General features: G+C 52.4%; 1 protein-coding gene across 1 annotated transcript in view; it reads right to left on the minus strand.

Moving 5' to 3' along the window:
- LOC129861880 (E3 SUMO-protein ligase PIAS1-like) overlaps positions 1 to 16,826 on the minus strand; it is a 38,008-nt gene extending 21,182 nt beyond the window's left edge. Inside the window, exons 1-6 of the mRNA XM_055933044.1 lie at positions 16,755 to 16,826; positions 14,316 to 14,781; positions 14,001 to 14,085; positions 9,162 to 9,209; positions 5,557 to 5,647; positions 908 to 1,042 (exon numbers count right to left, since the gene is read on the minus strand). Of these exons, the coding sequence (XP_055789019.1) occupies positions 908 to 1,042; positions 5,557 to 5,647; positions 9,162 to 9,209; positions 14,001 to 14,085; positions 14,316 to 14,781; positions 16,755 to 16,778 (849 nt within the window). The 5' untranslated portion in view covers positions 16,779 to 16,826. The remainder of the gene's footprint in view (positions 1 to 907; positions 1,043 to 5,556; positions 5,648 to 9,161; positions 9,210 to 14,000; positions 14,086 to 14,315; positions 14,782 to 16,754) is intronic.
- Positions 16,827 to 17,829: the final 1,003 nt, after the last annotated feature.

Consider the following 17,829-nt stretch of genomic DNA (forward strand, 5'->3'; position numbering starts at 1 on the left):
ACCACGATAGATTCCTTACCCTGCCTATCTGAGGTCCATGACACCACGATAGATTCCTTACCCTGCCTATCTGAGGTCCATGACACCACGATAGATTCCTTACCCTGCCTATCTGAGGTCCATGACACCACGATAGATTCCTTACCCTGCCTATCTGAGGTCCATGACACCACGATAGATTCCTTACCCTGCCTATCTGAGGTCCATGACACCACGTTAGATTCCTTACCCTGCCTATCTGAGGTCCATGACACCACGTTAGATTCCTTACCCTGCCTATCTGAGGTCCATGACACCACGTTAGATTCCTTACCCTGCCTATCTGAGGTCCATGACACCACGATAGATTCCTTACCCTGCCTATCAGAGGTCCATGACACCACGTTAGATTCCTTACCCTGCCTATCTGAGGTCCACGACACCACGTTAGATTCCTTACCCTGCCTATCTGAGGTCCATGACACCACGATAGATTCCTTACCCTGCCTATCTGAGGTCCACGACACCACGTTAGATTCCTTACCCTGCCTATCTGAGGTCCATGACACCACGATAGATTCCTTACCCTGCCTATCTGAGGTCCATGACACCACGATAGATTCCTTACCCTGCCTATCTGAGGTCCATGACACCACGATAGATTCCTAGCCCTGCCTATCTCTGAGGTCCATGACACCACGATAGATTCCTTACCCTGCCTATCTCTGAGGTCCATGACACCACGATAGATTCCTTACCCTGCCTATCTGAGGTCCATGACACCACGATAGATTCCTTACCCTGCCTATCTCTGAGGTCCATGACACCACGATAGATTCCATACCCTGCCTATCTGAGGTCCATGACACCACGATAGATTCCTTACCCTGCCTATCTGAGGTCCATGACACCACGATAGATTCCTTACCCTGCCTATCTCAGAGGTCCATGACACCACGATAGTGTTGGGTACTGTGGTGGACAGTCTGACCAGTGACGTGATGTTGATGGGGCGACTCGGCCGTTTGGGTTCCACTCCGTTTTTGGTTGGAGGAAGGTAGCCCTGAGGAAGAAGAGACGACAGGGTCAACGTCAGTTGGTTGGAGGAAGGTAGCCCTGAGGAGGAAGAGACAGGGTCAACGTCAGTTGGAGGAAGGTAGCCCTGAGGAGGAAGAGACAACAGGGTCAACGTCAGTTGGAGGAAGGTAGCCCTGAGGAGGAAGAGACAGGGTCAACGTCAGTTGGTTGGAGGAAGGTAGCCCTGAGGAGGAAGAGACGACAGGGTCAACGTCAGTTGGTTGGAGGAAGGTAGCCCTGAGGAGGAAGAGACAGCAGGGTCAACGTCAGTTGGTTGGAGGAAGGTAGCCCTGAGGAAGAAGAGACAGGGTCAAAGTCAGTTGGTTGGAGGAAGGTAGCCCTGAGGAGGAAGAGACAGGGTCAACGTCAGCTGGTTGGAGGAAGGTAGCCCTGAGGAGGAAGAGACAACAGGGTCAACGTCAGTTGGTTGGAGGAAGGTAGCCCTGAGGAGGAAGAGACAGGGACAACGTCAGTTGGTTGGAGGAAGGTAGCCCTGAGGAGGAAAAGACGACAGGGTCAACGTCAGTTGGTTGGAGGAAGGTAGCCCTGAGGAGGAAGAGACAACATGGTCAACGTCAGTTGGTTGGAGGAAGGTAGCCCTGAGGAGGAAGAGACAACATGGTCAACGTCAGTTGGAGGAAGGTAGCCCTGAGGAAGAAGAGACAACAGGGTCAACGTCAGTTGGTTGGAGGAAGGTAGCCCTGAGGAGGATGAGACAACAGGGTCAACGTCAGTTGGTTGGAGGAAGGTAGCCCTGAGGAAGAAGAGACAACAGGGTCAACGTCAGTTGGTTGGAGGAAGGTAGCCCTGAGGAGGAAGAGACAGCAGGGTCAACGTCAGTTGGTTGGAGGAAGGTAGCCCTGAGGAGGAAGAGACAGGGTCAACGTCAGTTGGTTGGAGGAAGGTAGCCCTGAGGAAGAAGAGACAACAGGGTCAACGTCAGTCAGTTGGAGGAAGTTAGCCCTGAGGAGGAAGAGACAACATGGTCAACGTCAGTTGGTTGGAGGAAGGTAGCCCTGAGGAGGAAGAGACAACAGGGGTCAACGTCAGTTGGTTGGAAGAAGGTAGCCCTGAGGAGGAAGAGACAGGGTCAACGTCAGTTGGAGGAAGGTAGCCCTGATGAAGAAGAGACAACAGGGTCAACGTCAGTTGGTTGGAGGAAGGTAGCCCTGAGGAGGAAGAGACGACAGGGTCAACGTCAGTTGGTTGGAGGAAGGTAGCCCTGAGGAGGAAGAGACGACAGGGTCAACGTCAGTTGGTTGGAGGAAGGTAGCCCTGAGGAAGAAGAGACAACAGGGACAACGTCAGTTGGTTGGAGGAAGGTAGCCCTGAGGAAGAAGAGACAACAGGGTCAACGTCAGTTGGTTGGAGGAAGGTAGCCCTGAGGAAGAAGAGACAACAGGGTCAACGTCAGTTGGTTGGAGGAAGGTAGCCCTGAGGAGGAAGAGACGACAGGGTCAACGTCAGTTGGTTGGAGGAAGGTAGCCCTGAGGAAGAAGAGACAGCAGGGTCAACGTCAGTTGGTTGGAGGAAGGTAGCCCTGAGGAGGAAGAGACAGGGTCAACGTCAGTTGGTTGGAGGAAGGTAGCCCTGAGGAAGAAGAGACAGGGTCAACGTCAGTTGGTTGGAGGAAGGTAGCCCTGAGGAGGAAGAGACAGGGTCAACGTCAGTTGGTTGGAGGAAGGTAGCCCTGAGGAGGAAGAGACAGGGTCAACGTCAGTTGGTTGGAGGAAGGTAGCCCTGAGGGGGAAGAGACGAAAGGGTCAACGTCAGTTGGTTGGAGGAAGGTAGCCCTGAGGAAGAAGAGACAACAGGGTCAACGTCAGTTGGAGGAAGGTAGCCCTGAGGAGGAAGAGACAGGGTCAACGTCAGTTGGTTGGAGGAAGGTAGCCCTGAGGAGGAAGAGACGACAGGGTCAACGTCAGCTGGTTGGAGGAAGGTAGCCCTGAGGAGGAAGAGACGACAGGGTCAACGTCAGTTGGTTGGAGGAAGGTAGCCCTGAGGAGGAAGAGACGACAGGGTCAACGTCAGCTGGTTGGAGGAAGGTAGCCCTGAGGAGGAAGAGACGACAGGGTCAACGTCAGTTGGTTGGAGGAAGGTAGCCCTGAGGAGGAAGAGACAGCAGGGTCAACGTCAGTTGGTTGGAGGAAGGTAGCCCTGAGGAGGAAGAGACAACAGGGTCAACGTCAGTTGGTTGGAGGAAGGTAGCCCTGAGGAGGAAGAGACAGGGTCAACGTCAGTTGGTTGGAGGAAGGTAGCCCTGAGGAGGAAGAGACAACAGGGTCAACGTCAGTTGGTTGGAGGAAGGTAGCCCTGAGGAGGAAGAGACAACATGGTCAACGTCAGTTGGTTGGAGGAAGGTAGCCCTGAGGAAGAAGAGACAGCAGGGTCAACGTCAGTTGGAGGAAGGTAGCCCTGAGGAGGAAGAGACAGAGTCAACGTCAGTTGGTTGGAGGAAGGTAGCCCTGAGGAGGAAGAGACAACAGGGTCAACGTCAGTTGGAGGAAGGTAGCCCTGAGGAAGAAGAGACAACAGGGTCAACGTCAGTTGGTTGGAGGAAGGTAGCCCTGAGGAAGAAGAGACGACAGGGTCAACGTCAGTTGGTTGGAGGAAGGTAGCCCTGAGGAGGAAGAGACAACAGGGTCAACGTCAGTTGGTTGGAGGAAGGTAGCCCTGAGGAAGAAGAGACGACAGGGTCAACGTCAGTTGGTTGGAGGAAGGTAGCCCTGAGGAGGAAGAGACGACAGGGTCAACGTCAGTTGGTTGGAGGAAGGTAGCCCTGAGGAGGAAGAGACGACAGGGTCAACGTCAGTTGGTTGGAGGAAGGTAGCCCTGAGGAGGAAGAGACGACAGGGTCAACGTCAGTTGGTCGGAGGAAGGTAGCCCTGAGGAGGAAGAGACAGGGTCAACGTCAGTTGGTTGGAGGAAGGTAGCCCTGAGGAGGAAGAGACGACAGGGTCAACGTCAGTTGGTTGGAGGAAGGTAGCCCTGAGGAAGAAGAGACAACAGGGGTCAACGTCAGTTGGTTGGAGGAAGGTAGCCCTGAGGAGGAAGAGACAGGGTCAACGTCAGTTGGTTGGAGGAAGGTAGCCCTGAGGAGGAAGAGACAGGGTCAACGTCAGTTGGTTGGAGGAAGGTAGCCCTGAGGAGGAAGAGACAACAGGGACAACGTCAGTTGGTTGGAGGAAGGTAGCCCTGAGGAGGAAGAGACAACAGGGACAACGTCAGTTGGTTGGAGGAAGGTAGCCCTGAGGAAGAAGAGACAACAGGGTCAACGTCAGTTGGTTGGAGGAAGGTAGCCCTGAGGAGGAAGAGACAGGGACAACGTCAGTTGGTTAGAGGAAGGTAGCCCTGAGGAGGAAGAGACAACAGGGACAACGTCAGTTGGTTGGAGGAAGGTAGCCCTGAGGAGGAAGAGACAGGGACAACGTCAGTTGGTTGGAGGAAGGTAGCCCTGAGGAGGAAGAGACAACAGGGTCAACGTCAGTTGGCTGGACTTGACGAAACCCAAAGTTGTTGGTTCAATTCCCCGAAGGGATCACAAACATAGGAAAACAACGTTCGTACTGTAAAGCCCTTTGGATAACAGAGTCTGCCGTTCTAACAGTGATGTATATATATATATATATACAGAGCATTCAGAAAGTATTCAGACCCCTTGACTTCTCACACATTTTGTTACGTTACAGCCTCATTCTAAAATGGACGAGGGGGAAAAAATAAGGCTGTAACGTAATAAAATGTGGAAAAAGTGAAGGGGTCTGAATACTTTACAAATGCACTGCATCTTATATGAGTAGATTTTCCTTGACTATTTGTTAATATGCAGTGTTTCCTGGTTCCTGGGGACCTAAAGGGGCGCACATTGTTGGTTTAGCACCAGCACACCCGATTCAACTAAAGGCTTGACGAGGAGCTAATTAGAGAGATCAAACCCAACAACTAAAGGTCCCCAGGAACCAGGATAGGAAACACCGGCTTAATGAGTGGTACTTAAAGGAAGGCTGTCAAGACAGACTCACCGGGAGGTTGATTAGAGAAATCAAATCAAACCCAACGACTAAAGGCTTGATGAGGAGCTGATTAGAGAAATCAAACCCAACGACTAAAGGCTTGATGAGGAGCTGATTAGAGAAATCAAACCCAACGACTAAAGGCTTGACGAGGAGCTGATTAGAGAAATCAAACCCAACGACTAAAGGCTTGATGAGGAGCTAATTAGAGAAATCAAACCCAACGACTAAAGGCTTGATGAGGAGCTAATTAGAGAAATCAAACCCAACGACTAAAGGCTTGACGAGGAGCTGATTAGAGAAATCAAACCCAACGACTAAAGGCTTGATGAGGAGCTAATTAGAGAAATCAAACCCAACAACTAAAGGCTTGACGAGGAGCTGATTAGAGAAATCAAACCCAACGACTAAAAGGTCCCCAGGAACCAGGATAGGAAACACCGGGAAATGAGCGGTACTTAACGGTCGGCTGTCAAGACAGACTCACCGGGAGGTTGCAGGGCTTGCTGTTGACTTTAACACACAGGTTGGACGGGAAATGATCCTCCTGGGTACAACTCGTCTCTGATAAACAAAACCTGGGAGACAACATACAGAGATCAATAACTAATACCACAGAACTATATGACACATCCCATAACCAATTCAAATGACAGACCCAGCAATACACAGTAGTCGGTCAGTCAGTAGTCAGTCAGTCAGTTAGTAGTCAGTCAGTCAGTTAGTAGTCAGTCAGTCAGTAGTCAGTCAGTCAGTCAGTAGTCAGTCAGTAGTCAGTCAGTCAGTAGTCAGTTAGTAGTCAGTCAGTCAGTAGTCAGTCAGTTAGTAGTCAGTCAGTCAGTTAGTAGTCAGTCAGTCAGTTAGTAGTCAGTCAGTCAGTAGTCAGTTAGTAGCCAGTTAGTAGCCAGTCAGTCAGTAGTCAGTCAGTCAGTCAGTCAGTAGTCGGTCAGTAGCCAGTCAGTAGTCAGTCAGTAGCCGGTCAGTAGCCGGTCAGTAGCCAGTCTGTAGCCAGTCAGTAGTCAGTCAGTAGTCAGTCAGTAGTCAGTCAGTAGTCAGTCAGTAGTCAGTCAGTAGTCAGTCAGTAGTCAGTCAGTAGTCAGTCATACTGACTACATTGATGAACACTCCATCTCATGAAGCCGGTTATTAGCGCAGGCATTTCTCAATTTTACTTAGTGAACGAGTCCGACTGTGAACACGAGTCCCACTGTGAACACGAGTCCTACTGTGAACACGAGTCCTACTGTGAACACGAGTCCTACTGTGAACACGTACTGTGAACACGAGTCCTACTGTGAACACGAGTCCTACTGTGAACACGAGTCCTACTGTGAACACGTACTGTGAACACGAGTCCTACTGTGAACACGTACTGTGAACACGAGTCCTACTGTGAACACGTACTGTGAACACGAGTCCTACTGTGAACACGAGTCCTACTGTGAACACGAGTCCTACTGTGAACACGAGTCCTACTGTGAACACGAGTCCTACTGTGAACACGAGTCCTACTGTGAACACGTACTGTGAACACGAGTCCTACTGTGAACACGAGTCCTACTGTGAACACGAGTCCTACTGTGAACACGTACTGTGAACACGAGTCCTACTGTGAACACGTACTGTGAACACGAGTCCTACTGTGAACACGAGTCCTACTGTGAACACGTACTGTGAACACGAGTCCCACTGTGAACACGAGTCCCACTGTGAACACGAGTCCCACTGTGAACACGAGTCCTACTGTGAACACGAGTCCTACTGTGAACACGAGTCCTACTGTGAACACGAGTCCTACTGTGAACACGAGTCCTACTGTGAACACGTACTGTGAACACGAGTCCTACTGTGAACACGTACTGTGAACACGAGTCCTACTGTGAACACGAGTCCTACTGTGAACACGAGTCCTACTGTGAACACGAGTCCTACTGTGAACACGAGTCCTACTGTGAACACGTACTGTGAACACGAGTCCTACTGTGAACACGTACTGTGAACACGAGTCCTACTGTGAACACGAGTCCTACTGTGAACACGTACTGTGAACACGAGTCCCACTGTGAACACGAGTCCCACTGTGAACACGAGTCCTACTGTGAACACGAGTCCTACTGTGAACACGAGACCTACTGTGAACACGAGTCCTACTGTGAACACGTACTGTGAACACGAGTCCTACTGTGAACACGTACTGTGAACACGAGTCCTACTGTGAACACGTACTGTGAACACGAGTCCTACTGTGAACACGAGTCCTACTGTGAACACGAGTCCTACTGTGAACACGAGTCCTACTGTGAACACGAGTCCTACTGTGAACACGAGTCCTACTGTGAACACGAGTCCCACTGTGAACACGAGTCCCACTGTGAACACGAGTCCCACTGTGAATACGAGTCCTACTGTGAATACGAGTCCTACTGTGAACACGAGTCCTACTGTGAACACGAGTCCTACTGTGAACATGTACTGTGAACACGAGTCCTACTGTGAATACGAGTCCTACTGTGAATACGAGTCCTACTGTGAATACGAGTCCTACTGTGAACACGAGTCCCACTGTGAATACGAGTCCTACTGTGAATACGAGTCCTACTGTGAACACGAGTCCTACTGTGAATATGAGTCCTACTGTGAATACGAGTCCTACTGTGAACACGTACTGTGAACACGAGTCCTACTGTGAACACGTACTGTGAACACGAGTCCTACTGTGAACACGTACTGTGAACACGAGTCCTACTGTGAACACGTACTGTGAACACGAGTCCTACTGTGAACACGAGTCCTACTGTGAACACGAGTCCTACTGTGAACACGAGTCCTACTGTGAACACGAGTCCTACTGTGAACACGAGTCCTACTGTGAACACGTACTGTGAACACGAGTCCTACTGTGAACACGAGTCCTACTGTGAACACGAGTCCTACTGTGAACACGTACTGTGAACACGAGTCCTACTGTGAACACGAGTCCTACTGTGAACACGAGTCCTACTGTGAACACGAGTCCTACTGTGAACACGAGTCCTACTGTGAACACGTACTGTGAACACGAGTCCTACTGTGAACACGTACTGTGAACACGAGTCCTACTGTGAACACGACTCCTACTGTGAACACGTACCATGAACATGACTCCCACTGTGAACACGAGTCCGACTGTGAACACGAGTCCCACTGTGAACACGAGTCCTACTGTGAACACGAGTCCTACTGTGAACACGAGTCCTACTGTGAACACGTACTGTGAACACGAGTCCTACTGTGAACACGTACTGTGAACACGAGTCCTACTGTGAACACGTACTGTGAACATGAGTCCTACTGTGAACACGAGTCCTACTGTGAACACGAGTCCTACTGTGAACACGAGTCCTACTGTGAACACGTACTGTGAACACGAGTCCTACTGTGAACACGTACTGTGAACACGAGTCCTACTGTGAACACGAGTCCTACTGTGAACACGTACTGTGAACACGAGTCCCACTGTGAACACGAGTCCCACTGTGAACACGAGTCCCACTGTGAACACGAGTCCTACTGTGAACACGAGTCCTACTGTGAACACGAGTCCTACTGTGAACACGTACTGTGAACACGAGTCCTACTGTGAACACGTACTGTGAACACGAGTCCTACTGTGAACACGAGTCCTACTGTGAACACGAGTCCTACTGTGAACACGAGTCCCACTGTGAACACGAGTCCCACTGTGAACACGAGTCCCACTGTGAACACGAGTCCCACTGTGAACACGAGTCCTACTGTGAACACGAGTCCTACTGTGAACACGAGTCCTACTGTGAACACGAGTCCTACTGTGAACATGTACTGTGAACACGAGTCCTACTGTGAATACGAGTCCTACTGTGAATACGAGTCCTACTGTGAATACGAGTCCTACTGTGAACACGAGTCCCACTGTGAATACGAGTCCCACTGTGAATACGAGTCCTACTGTGAATACGAGTCCTACTGTGAACACGAGTCCTACTGTGAATATGAGTCCTACTGTGAATACGAGTCCTACTGTGAATACGAGTCCTACTGTGAATAGAGGCTGGAACACTAAAGGAGCCTTACCTTAACTGAACCTGGACCGCAAAGTCACACTTGGTCCCAGAGATGTCCCTGTAGACAGACAGACAGACAGACAGACAGACAGACAGACAGACACAGACAGAGAGAGAGAGACAGAGAGACAGAGACAGAGACAGAGAGACAGACAGACAGACAGGAGGTTTAGGTGAGAAGTCAAGCAATGAGTAGTGAGAAAAATAAACATCCCTTCCAAATAGAACATGCATTATCCAATCGATTTGCAGTTTATAAACAGTATTTCCTCCGTGGGTATGTTATTTTTCAGAAGGAGAATTACGCCTAGTGCGAGTATGAATTCAAAGCAGTCACATCCTATTCCGAGGGAGATACTGTAAAGACAGACACAGTGGCGCTGGGTGGTTTATTGCTTTAGATAGGGGCATCATGTACAGCAGACTGTCCTTAGTTCCCCACTCCACTCCCCTCTCCCCTCCACACTCCCCTCTCCCACTCCCCTCTCCCCTCCACTCTCCTTCCTGTCCCCCATCCTCTAGATAGGGGCATCATGTACAGCAAACTGTCCTTAGTTCCCCACTCCACTCCCCTCTCCCCTCCACACTCCCCTCTCCCACTCCCCTCTCCCCTCCACTCTCCTTCCTGTCCCCCATCCTCTAGATAGGGGCATCATGTACAGCAAACTGTCCTTAGTTCCCCACTCCACTCTCCTATTCTCTCCCCCCCCCCCCCCCCCCTCCACTCCCCTCTCCCCTCCACTCTCCTATTCTCTCTCCTTCCGCCCCCCCCCACTCCCCTCTCCCCTCCACTCTCCTATTCTCCCCCCCCCCCCTCCACTCCCCTCTCCCCTCCACTCTACTATTCTCTCTCCTTCCGCCCCCCCTCTCCCCTCCCCTATTCTCTCTCCTTCCGCCCCCCCCTCCACTCCCCTCTCCCCTCCACTCTCCTATTCTCCCCCCCCCCCCTCCACTCCCCTTCCCCTCCACTCTCCTATTCTCTCTCCTTCCGCCCCCCCCCCCTCCACTCCACTCCCCTCTCCCCTCCTATTCTCTCTCCCCCCCCCCCCCCCTCCACTCCCCTCTCCCCTCCACTCTCCTATTCTCTCTCCTTCCGCCCCCCCCTCCACTCAACTCTCTTATTCTTTCCTCCCGGTCCCCTATCCTTCCCCTCTCCTCCCTCCTATTCTCTCTCCTCTCCCCCTCCCCACTCCCCTATTCCCCCCCTCCACTCTCTTATTCTTTCCTCCCGGTCCCCTATCCTCCCCCTCTCCTCCCTCCTATTCTCTCCTCACCTTAATCCCCCTCCACTCTCCTTCCTGTCCCCCATCCTCTAACCCCCCTCCCCCATCATCTAACCCCCTCCCCCCATCCTCTAACCCCCTCCCCCCTCCCCCCATCCTCTAACCCCCTCCCCCCTGCCCCATCCTCTAACCCCCCCCCATCATCTAACCCCCTCCCCCATCCTCTAACCCCCCTCCCCCATCCTCTAACCCCCCTGCCCCATCCTCTAACCCCCCCCATCATCTAACCCCCCCACCCCATCCTCTAACCCCCCCACCCCATCCTCTAACCCCCCCCATCATCTAACCCCCTCCATCCTCTAACCCCCCCCAACCTCTAACCCCCCCCACCATCATCTAACCCCCCTCCCCCATCCTCTAACCCCCTCCATCCTCTAATGGCAGGTAGCCTAGTGGTTAGAGAGGGGGGGGTGGGGGGGGGGGCAGGTAGCCTAGTGGTTAGAGAGTGGGGGGCAGGTAGCCTAGTGGTTAGAGAGTGGGGGGGGGGGGGGGGCAGGTAGCCTAGTGGTTAGAGAGTGGGGGGCAGGTAGCCTAGTGGTTAGAGAGTGGGGGGCAGGTAGCCTAGTGGTTAGAGAGTGGGGGGCAGGTAGCCTAGTGGTTAGAGAGTTGGGGGGGGGGGCAGGTAGCCTAGTGGTTAGAGAGGGGGGGGGCAGGTAGCCTAGTGGTTAGAGAGGGGGGGGGGGGCAGGTAGCCTAGTGGTTAGAGAGTGGGGGGCAGGTAGCCTAGTGGTTAGAGAGTGGGGGGCAGGTAGCCAAGTGGTTAGAGAGTGGGGGGCAGGTAGCCTAGTGGTTAGAGAGGGGGGGGGGGGGGGGGGCAGGTAGCCTAGTGGTTAGAGAGGGGGGGGGGGGGGGCAGGTAGCCTAGTGGTTAGAGAGTGGGGGGCAGGTAGCCTAGTGGTTAGAGAGTGGGGGGCAGGTAGCCTAGTGGTTAGAGAGTGGGGGGCAGGTAGCCTAGTGGTTAGAGAGTGGGGGGCAGGTAGCCTAGTGGTTAGAGAGTGGGGGGCAGGTAGCCTAGTGGTTAGAGAGTGGGGGGCAGGTAGCCTAGTGGTTAGAGAGTGGGGGGCAGGTAGCCTAGTGGTTAGAGAGTGGGGGGCAGGTAGCCTAGTGGTTAGAGAGTGGGGGGCAGGTAGCCTAGTGGTTAGAGAGTGGGGGGGCAGGTAGCCTAGTGGTTAGAGAGTGGGGGGCAGGTAGCCTAGTGGTTAGAGAGTGGGGGGCAGGTAGCCTAGTGGTTAGAGAGTGGGGGGCAGGTAGCCTAGTGGTTAGAGAGTGGGGGGGCAGGTAGCCTAGTGGTTAGAGAGTGGGGGGCAGGTAGCCTAGTGGTTAGAGAGTGGGGGGCAGGTAGCCTAGTGGTTAGAGAGGGGGGGGGGGGGGGGGCAGGTAGCCTAGTGGTTAGAGAGGGGGGGGGGGGGGGGGGGGGCAGGTAGCCTAGTGGTTAGAGAGTGGGGGGCAGGTAGCCTAGTGGTTAGAGAGTGGGGGGCAGGTAGCCTAGTGGTTAGAGAGTGGGGGGCAGGTAGCCTAGTGGTTAGAGAGTGGGGGGCAGGTAGCCTAGTGGTTAGAGAGTGGGGGGCAGGTAGCCTAGTGGTTAGAGAGTGGGGGGCAGGTAGCCTAGTGGTTAGAGAGTGGGGGGCAGGTAGCCTAGTGGTTAGAGAGTGGGGGGCAGGTAGCCTAGTGGTTAGAGAGTGGGGGGCAGGTAGCCTAGTGGTTAGAGAGTGGGGGGGCAGGTAGCCTAGTGGTTAGAGAGTGGGGGGCAGGTAGCCTAGTGGTTAGAGAGTGGGGGGCAGGTAGCCTAGTGGTTAGAGAGTGGGGGGCAGGTAGCCTAGTGGTTAGAGAGTGGGGGGCAGGTAGCCTAGTGGTTAGAGCATTGGACTAGTAACCGAAATGTTGCATGATTGAATCCCAGAGCTGACAAGGTACAAATCTGTCGTTCTGCCCCTGAACAAGGCAGTTAACCCACTGTTCCTAGGCTGTCATTGTAAATAAGAATTTGTTCTTAACTGACATGCCTAGTTAAATAAATAAAATCACCCCTCCCCCGTCCTCCAACCCCCCCCCATCCTCTAACCACCCCCTTCCCCCAACCACCCCCATCCTCTAACCACCCCCTCCCCCAACCACCCCCCTCCCCCATCCCCTAACCACCCCCCTCCCCCAACCATCCCCTCCCCCATCCTCTAACCACCCCATCCCTCAACCACCCCCCTCCCCCATCCTCTAACCACCCCCTCCCCCATCCTCTAACCACCCCCATCCCCCAACCACCCCCCTCCCCCATCCTCTAACCACCCCCCTCCCCCAACCATCCCCTCCCCCATCCTCTAACCACCCCATCCCTCAACCACCCCCCTCCCCCATCCTCTAACCACCCCCTCCCCCATCCTCTAACCACCCCCCTCCCCCACCATCCCCTCCCCCATCCTCTAACCACCCCCATCCCCCAACCACCCCCCTCCCCCATCCTCTAACCACCCCCCTCCCCCATCCTCTAACCACCCCCATCCCCTAACCACCCCCCTCCCCCATCCCCCAACCACCCCCCTCCCCCATCCTCTAACCACCCCCCCTCCCCCATCCTCTAACCACCCCCCTCCCCCATCCTCTAACCACCCCCCACCCCCATCCCCCAACCACCCCCCTCCCCCATCCTCTAACCACCCCCCTCCCCCATCCTCTAACCACCCCCCTCCCCCATCCTCTAACCATCCCCTCCCCCATCCTCTAACCACCCCCCTCCCCCATCCTCTAACCACCCCCCTCCCCCATCCTCTAACCACCCCCCTCCCCCATCCTCTAACCACCCCCCTCCCCCATCCTCTAACCACCCCCCTCCCCCATCCTCTAACCACCCCCATCCCCCACCCACCGCCCTCCCCCATCCTCTAACCACCCCCCTCCCCCATCCTCTAACCACCCCCCTCCCCCATCCTCTAACCACCCCCCTCCCCCATCCTCTAACCACCCCCCTCCCCCACCCTCTAACCACCCCCCTCCCCCATCCTCTAACCACCCCCCCTCCCCCATCCTCTAACCACCCCCCCTCCCCATCCTCTAACCACCCCCCCTCCCCCATCCTCTAACCACCCCCCTCCCCCATCCTCTAACCACCCCCCTCCCCCATCCTCTAACCACCCCCCTCCCCCATCCTCTAACCACCCCCCTCCCCCATCCTCTAACCACCCCCCTCCCCCATCCTCTAACCACCCCCCTCCCCCATCCTCTAACTACCCCCCTCCCCCAACCACCCCCCTCCCCCATCCTCTAACCACCCCCCTCCCCCATCCTCTAACCACCCCCTCCCCCATCCTCTAACCCCCCCCCATCCTCCAACCCCCCCCTCCCCATCCTCTAACCACCCCCTCCCCCATCCTCTAACCACCCCCCTCCCCCATCCTCTAACCACCCCCCTCCCCCATCCTCTAACCACCCCCCTCCCCCATCCTCTAACCACCCCCCTCCCCCATCCTCTAACCACCCCCCTCCCCCATCCTCTAACCACCCCCCTCCCCCATCCTCTAACCACCCCCCTCTAACCATCCCCTCCCCCATATCCCCCCCTCCCCCCCAGTCTTACATGGAGCTGCTGATCTGCTGGACCTGCTGAGGTGTCAACGCAAAAGCATAACACGTCTCCTGAAACCGCTGACTGTTGTCTGAGGCTGGGGACAAAAGAACACAGAGAGAGGAGATGAAGACTCAGCCAACTCACCAAGATACACCAAGACCGACAATGACATAGAAGCACATTTAGTACATCCACTTAACTGCAGGTGCAGAGTACAAACGGTAAAGTGATTAAAGAAAGATACCTGCACACTGTTGAATTGTATCACATGACAAGCCAACCCCAGTGATGGCCTAACAGACAGACACGCACCAGAATACTCACCCAGGCTGGTGGGTTTGATGAGCTCATCCAGCATGTCGTAAAAGGGCAGTCTCTGCAACTTGACGTCAGGGTGTAATGGGTGCAGGGAGGAGGGCAGTCTCTGCAGCTTGACGTCAGGGTGTACGGGGTGAAGGGAGGAGGGCAGGTGGGGCAGGCCCAGCTCGTGTTTGGGCCCAAGCAGGGAGAGGGGCGAGGGGGACCCGTGGCTGTCAAACCCAAGCGAGGTGAGGCCTCCGGACAGGGTGGAGTGGACACTGGGCAGGGCTAGGTCCACCGGAGACACCATCTTTGTGGGGAAACGGCGTCTGTAGAGCTCCTTCACCTTCATCTGGACAGCGGGGCTGCAGCCGGCCTTAAGGAGGTGCAAGGCTTTGGTCAACAGTTCGTGTTTGCGGCCGTGCTTGTTGCGTCCTGCGTAGCCTAGTAACACTTGTAGCTCTGAAACACGAAGGCTCATCACCATTTGCTTTGGGAGAAGGAAAAGATCATAAGTATTATTACAGGATTAGCAACAGAACATGCTGTGGTAGCCTACAATGTGAATACATGGAAAGGGAAGTGCTGTGGTAGCCTACAATGTGAATACATGAAAGGGAAGTGCTGTGGTAGCCTACAATGTGAATACATGGAAAGGGAAGTGCTGTGGTAGCCTACAATGTGAATACATGAAAGGGAAGTGCTGTGGTAGCCTACAAAGTGAATACATGGGCATATTAGCAGCTTTAGCCCACAGTGGAGGTCTACCTAAATGGTCTACTTAGTAGGCTACTCATGCTGGACAGTGGACACCCATTCAGCATTAACAGAGTCACCAACATTTTGGGGAAAAGCTTGTTTTGACCAAAACATTTGTATTTTTAAAAGTTAATTAAATTGTGTATTGTGTATCCATCTTTTGAAAGGAGATTAGATCTGACTTAGTGGTAAAGGGGAAGGGAAATAATCTCTTCATTTTTGTAGAAAATTCTGTGATGAAGCTTCAAAAAGAGATCAGATTCTCCACACAGCCCCTGACGAACTACAGATGGGTGAAATTGCAGGGAAGCGTCGAGGATAGGTAGCCAACTCCCAAAACTAACATCACCTAATAACTTATACATCATCAACAACAGAGGAGACATGCAATCCGTTTTCTTCCTCAGCCTTCACACATCCTAGAACGGCATCTTACATTAAATATCAAGGCTTAACTCCTTGGCTCACAACTACTCGTGTTTCAGTTTCGTTATAGCTTTACATTAAAATAGGTTGGTGTTAACTGGCATCCGTGTTAAATAAAGGCATTTTTTCTTTTTAAGTATCTCTCACAAACACCAAATCATTAAAGGTGTGTTTACAGACGCGTCTGTGTTATTTGGTTTCACTGTACAGGCAAAAGCATGGAGGGTGCTTCTGATCACACATTGACTAGCCTACTAATAGTTCTGTCTTTGTCACTCCGTAATTCATATTTCACACAATTAAAGTGGCAGGTAGACAAGAGGACTCGAGACAGAGGCTAAGAGAGTTTCTATTAGTGTGTAACGTTAGACTTTAGACGTTGAAAATACCGGATACCTTGCCTTCTTCAACCTAGACTTTAGCTACAAAAAAAAATCAACGTCGATTTCGAATGGGCACATTCTCCATAACAGTTTGCTGGCTAAAATAGCTCGCTAGCTAGCTATGGCTAACCGTGGTAGCTAATCCAGTTAGCTAGCTATGGCTAACCGTGGTAGCTACTCCGGTTAGCTAGCTATGGCTAACCGTGGTAGCTACTCCGGTTAGCTAGCTATGGCTAACCGTGGTAGCTACTCCGGTTAGCTAGCTACGGTAACTTTTTACCACCACCCACCTGTAGTGACCATCTTTGACGTCACTATCGTCATTCTAAATCAGCTGATTATCCAACTGCTTAATCGTGGGGGGGGGGGAAAGTCGACACGTTCAACTGGAAGTTATCAGCTAACTACACATCTTTGAGGCCGTCTGGTCCAGGACGATTCGCCCGGCCTGGACCAATGCTACGGAGCTAGCTTATTAGCTAACATTACATTGGGGCCGAGCAATGGCTCTTTGGTTTGGTTGGAAAATGCTGACTGGCGGGAAAATAATATGCAGTTCCGGCTAGTATAACAAGGTTCTGGCAATGTATTACACATTTATATGAAATATTAACTGGTAAGCTAACCACACAACAACTAGTTAACTAGCTAGCTTACTACTGTAATTCGCTAGCATCAAGCTGCGAGGCAGGCAAGACTCAATCGTAGCTAGCTAACAATAACAATGCTACCTACGACTTCCACTGAGTTTTCTACAAAAATGAAAAACATACCCTATAACTAATAAAGTAAATATTCAAATAAAGAAGATTCCAACTACATGTAACCCATGGGTATGACTTAAAAACAAAATACAGCCTTTTTTTGTCAAATGTAATTTTGGCCTACGCTTTACCTTCAGTTCCGCACTCTCCGCCATCTTGTAACTCTGGGCGCAGGCGTGAAAGCGAGGAGACTAGGAGGCAGACTAGTCCACGGAGTGAATCTCAATAGTTGTTTTGATACCTTGACTCTACAATTTGAATTGCTACACAATTGACCTGTAGATGGCAATCTCGCACTACATAAATCCATTGACTTTATATTTAAATACATCCCTTACAACCATTATAAAGTATTTGCTACTTCATTTCAAATGATGAAGTAACGCATTAGGTTACAGGTGTGTAAAAAGTTACATTTGAGGATAAAATCAACAGTCTGTCACCACTATGACATTCTATACCCCCACTATTAACAGTCCGTCACCACTATGACATTCTATATCCCCACTATTAACAGTCCGTCACCACTATGACAAGCTATATCCCCACTATTAACAGTCCGTCACCACTATGACAAGCTATATCCCCACTATTAACAGTCTGTACCACTATGACAAGCTATATCCCCACTATTAACAGTCCGTCACCACTATGACAAGCTATAGCCCCACTATTAACAGTCTGTCTCCACTATGACAAGCTATAGCCCCACTATGAACAGTCTGTCTCCACTATGACAAGCTATAGCCCCACTATTACCAGTCCGTCACCACTATGACAAGCTATAGCCCCACTATGAACAGTCTGTCACCACTATGACAAGCTATATCCCCACTATGAACAGTCTGTACCACTATGACAAGCTATATCCCCACTATTAACAGTCCGTCACCACTATGACAAGCTATAGCCCCACTATTACCAGTCTGTCTCCACTATGACAAGCTATAGCCCCACTATTACCAGTCCGTCACCAATATGACAAGCTATAGCCCCACTATGAACAGTCCGTCACCACTATGACAAGCTATAGCCCCACTATTACCAGTCTGTCTCCACTATGACAAGCTATAGCCCCACTATGAACAGTCTGTACCACTATGACAAGCTATATCCCCACTATTAACAGTCCGTCACCACTATGACAAGCTATAGCCCCACTATGAACAGTCTGTCTCCACCATGACAAGCTATAGCCCCACTATT

The sequence above is a fragment of the Salvelinus fontinalis genome, chromosome 9 (genome assembly GCF_029448725.1).
Source record: "Salvelinus fontinalis isolate EN_2023a chromosome 9, ASM2944872v1, whole genome shotgun sequence".
NCBI lineage: Eukaryota > Metazoa > Chordata > Actinopteri > Salmoniformes > Salmonidae > Salvelinus > Salvelinus fontinalis.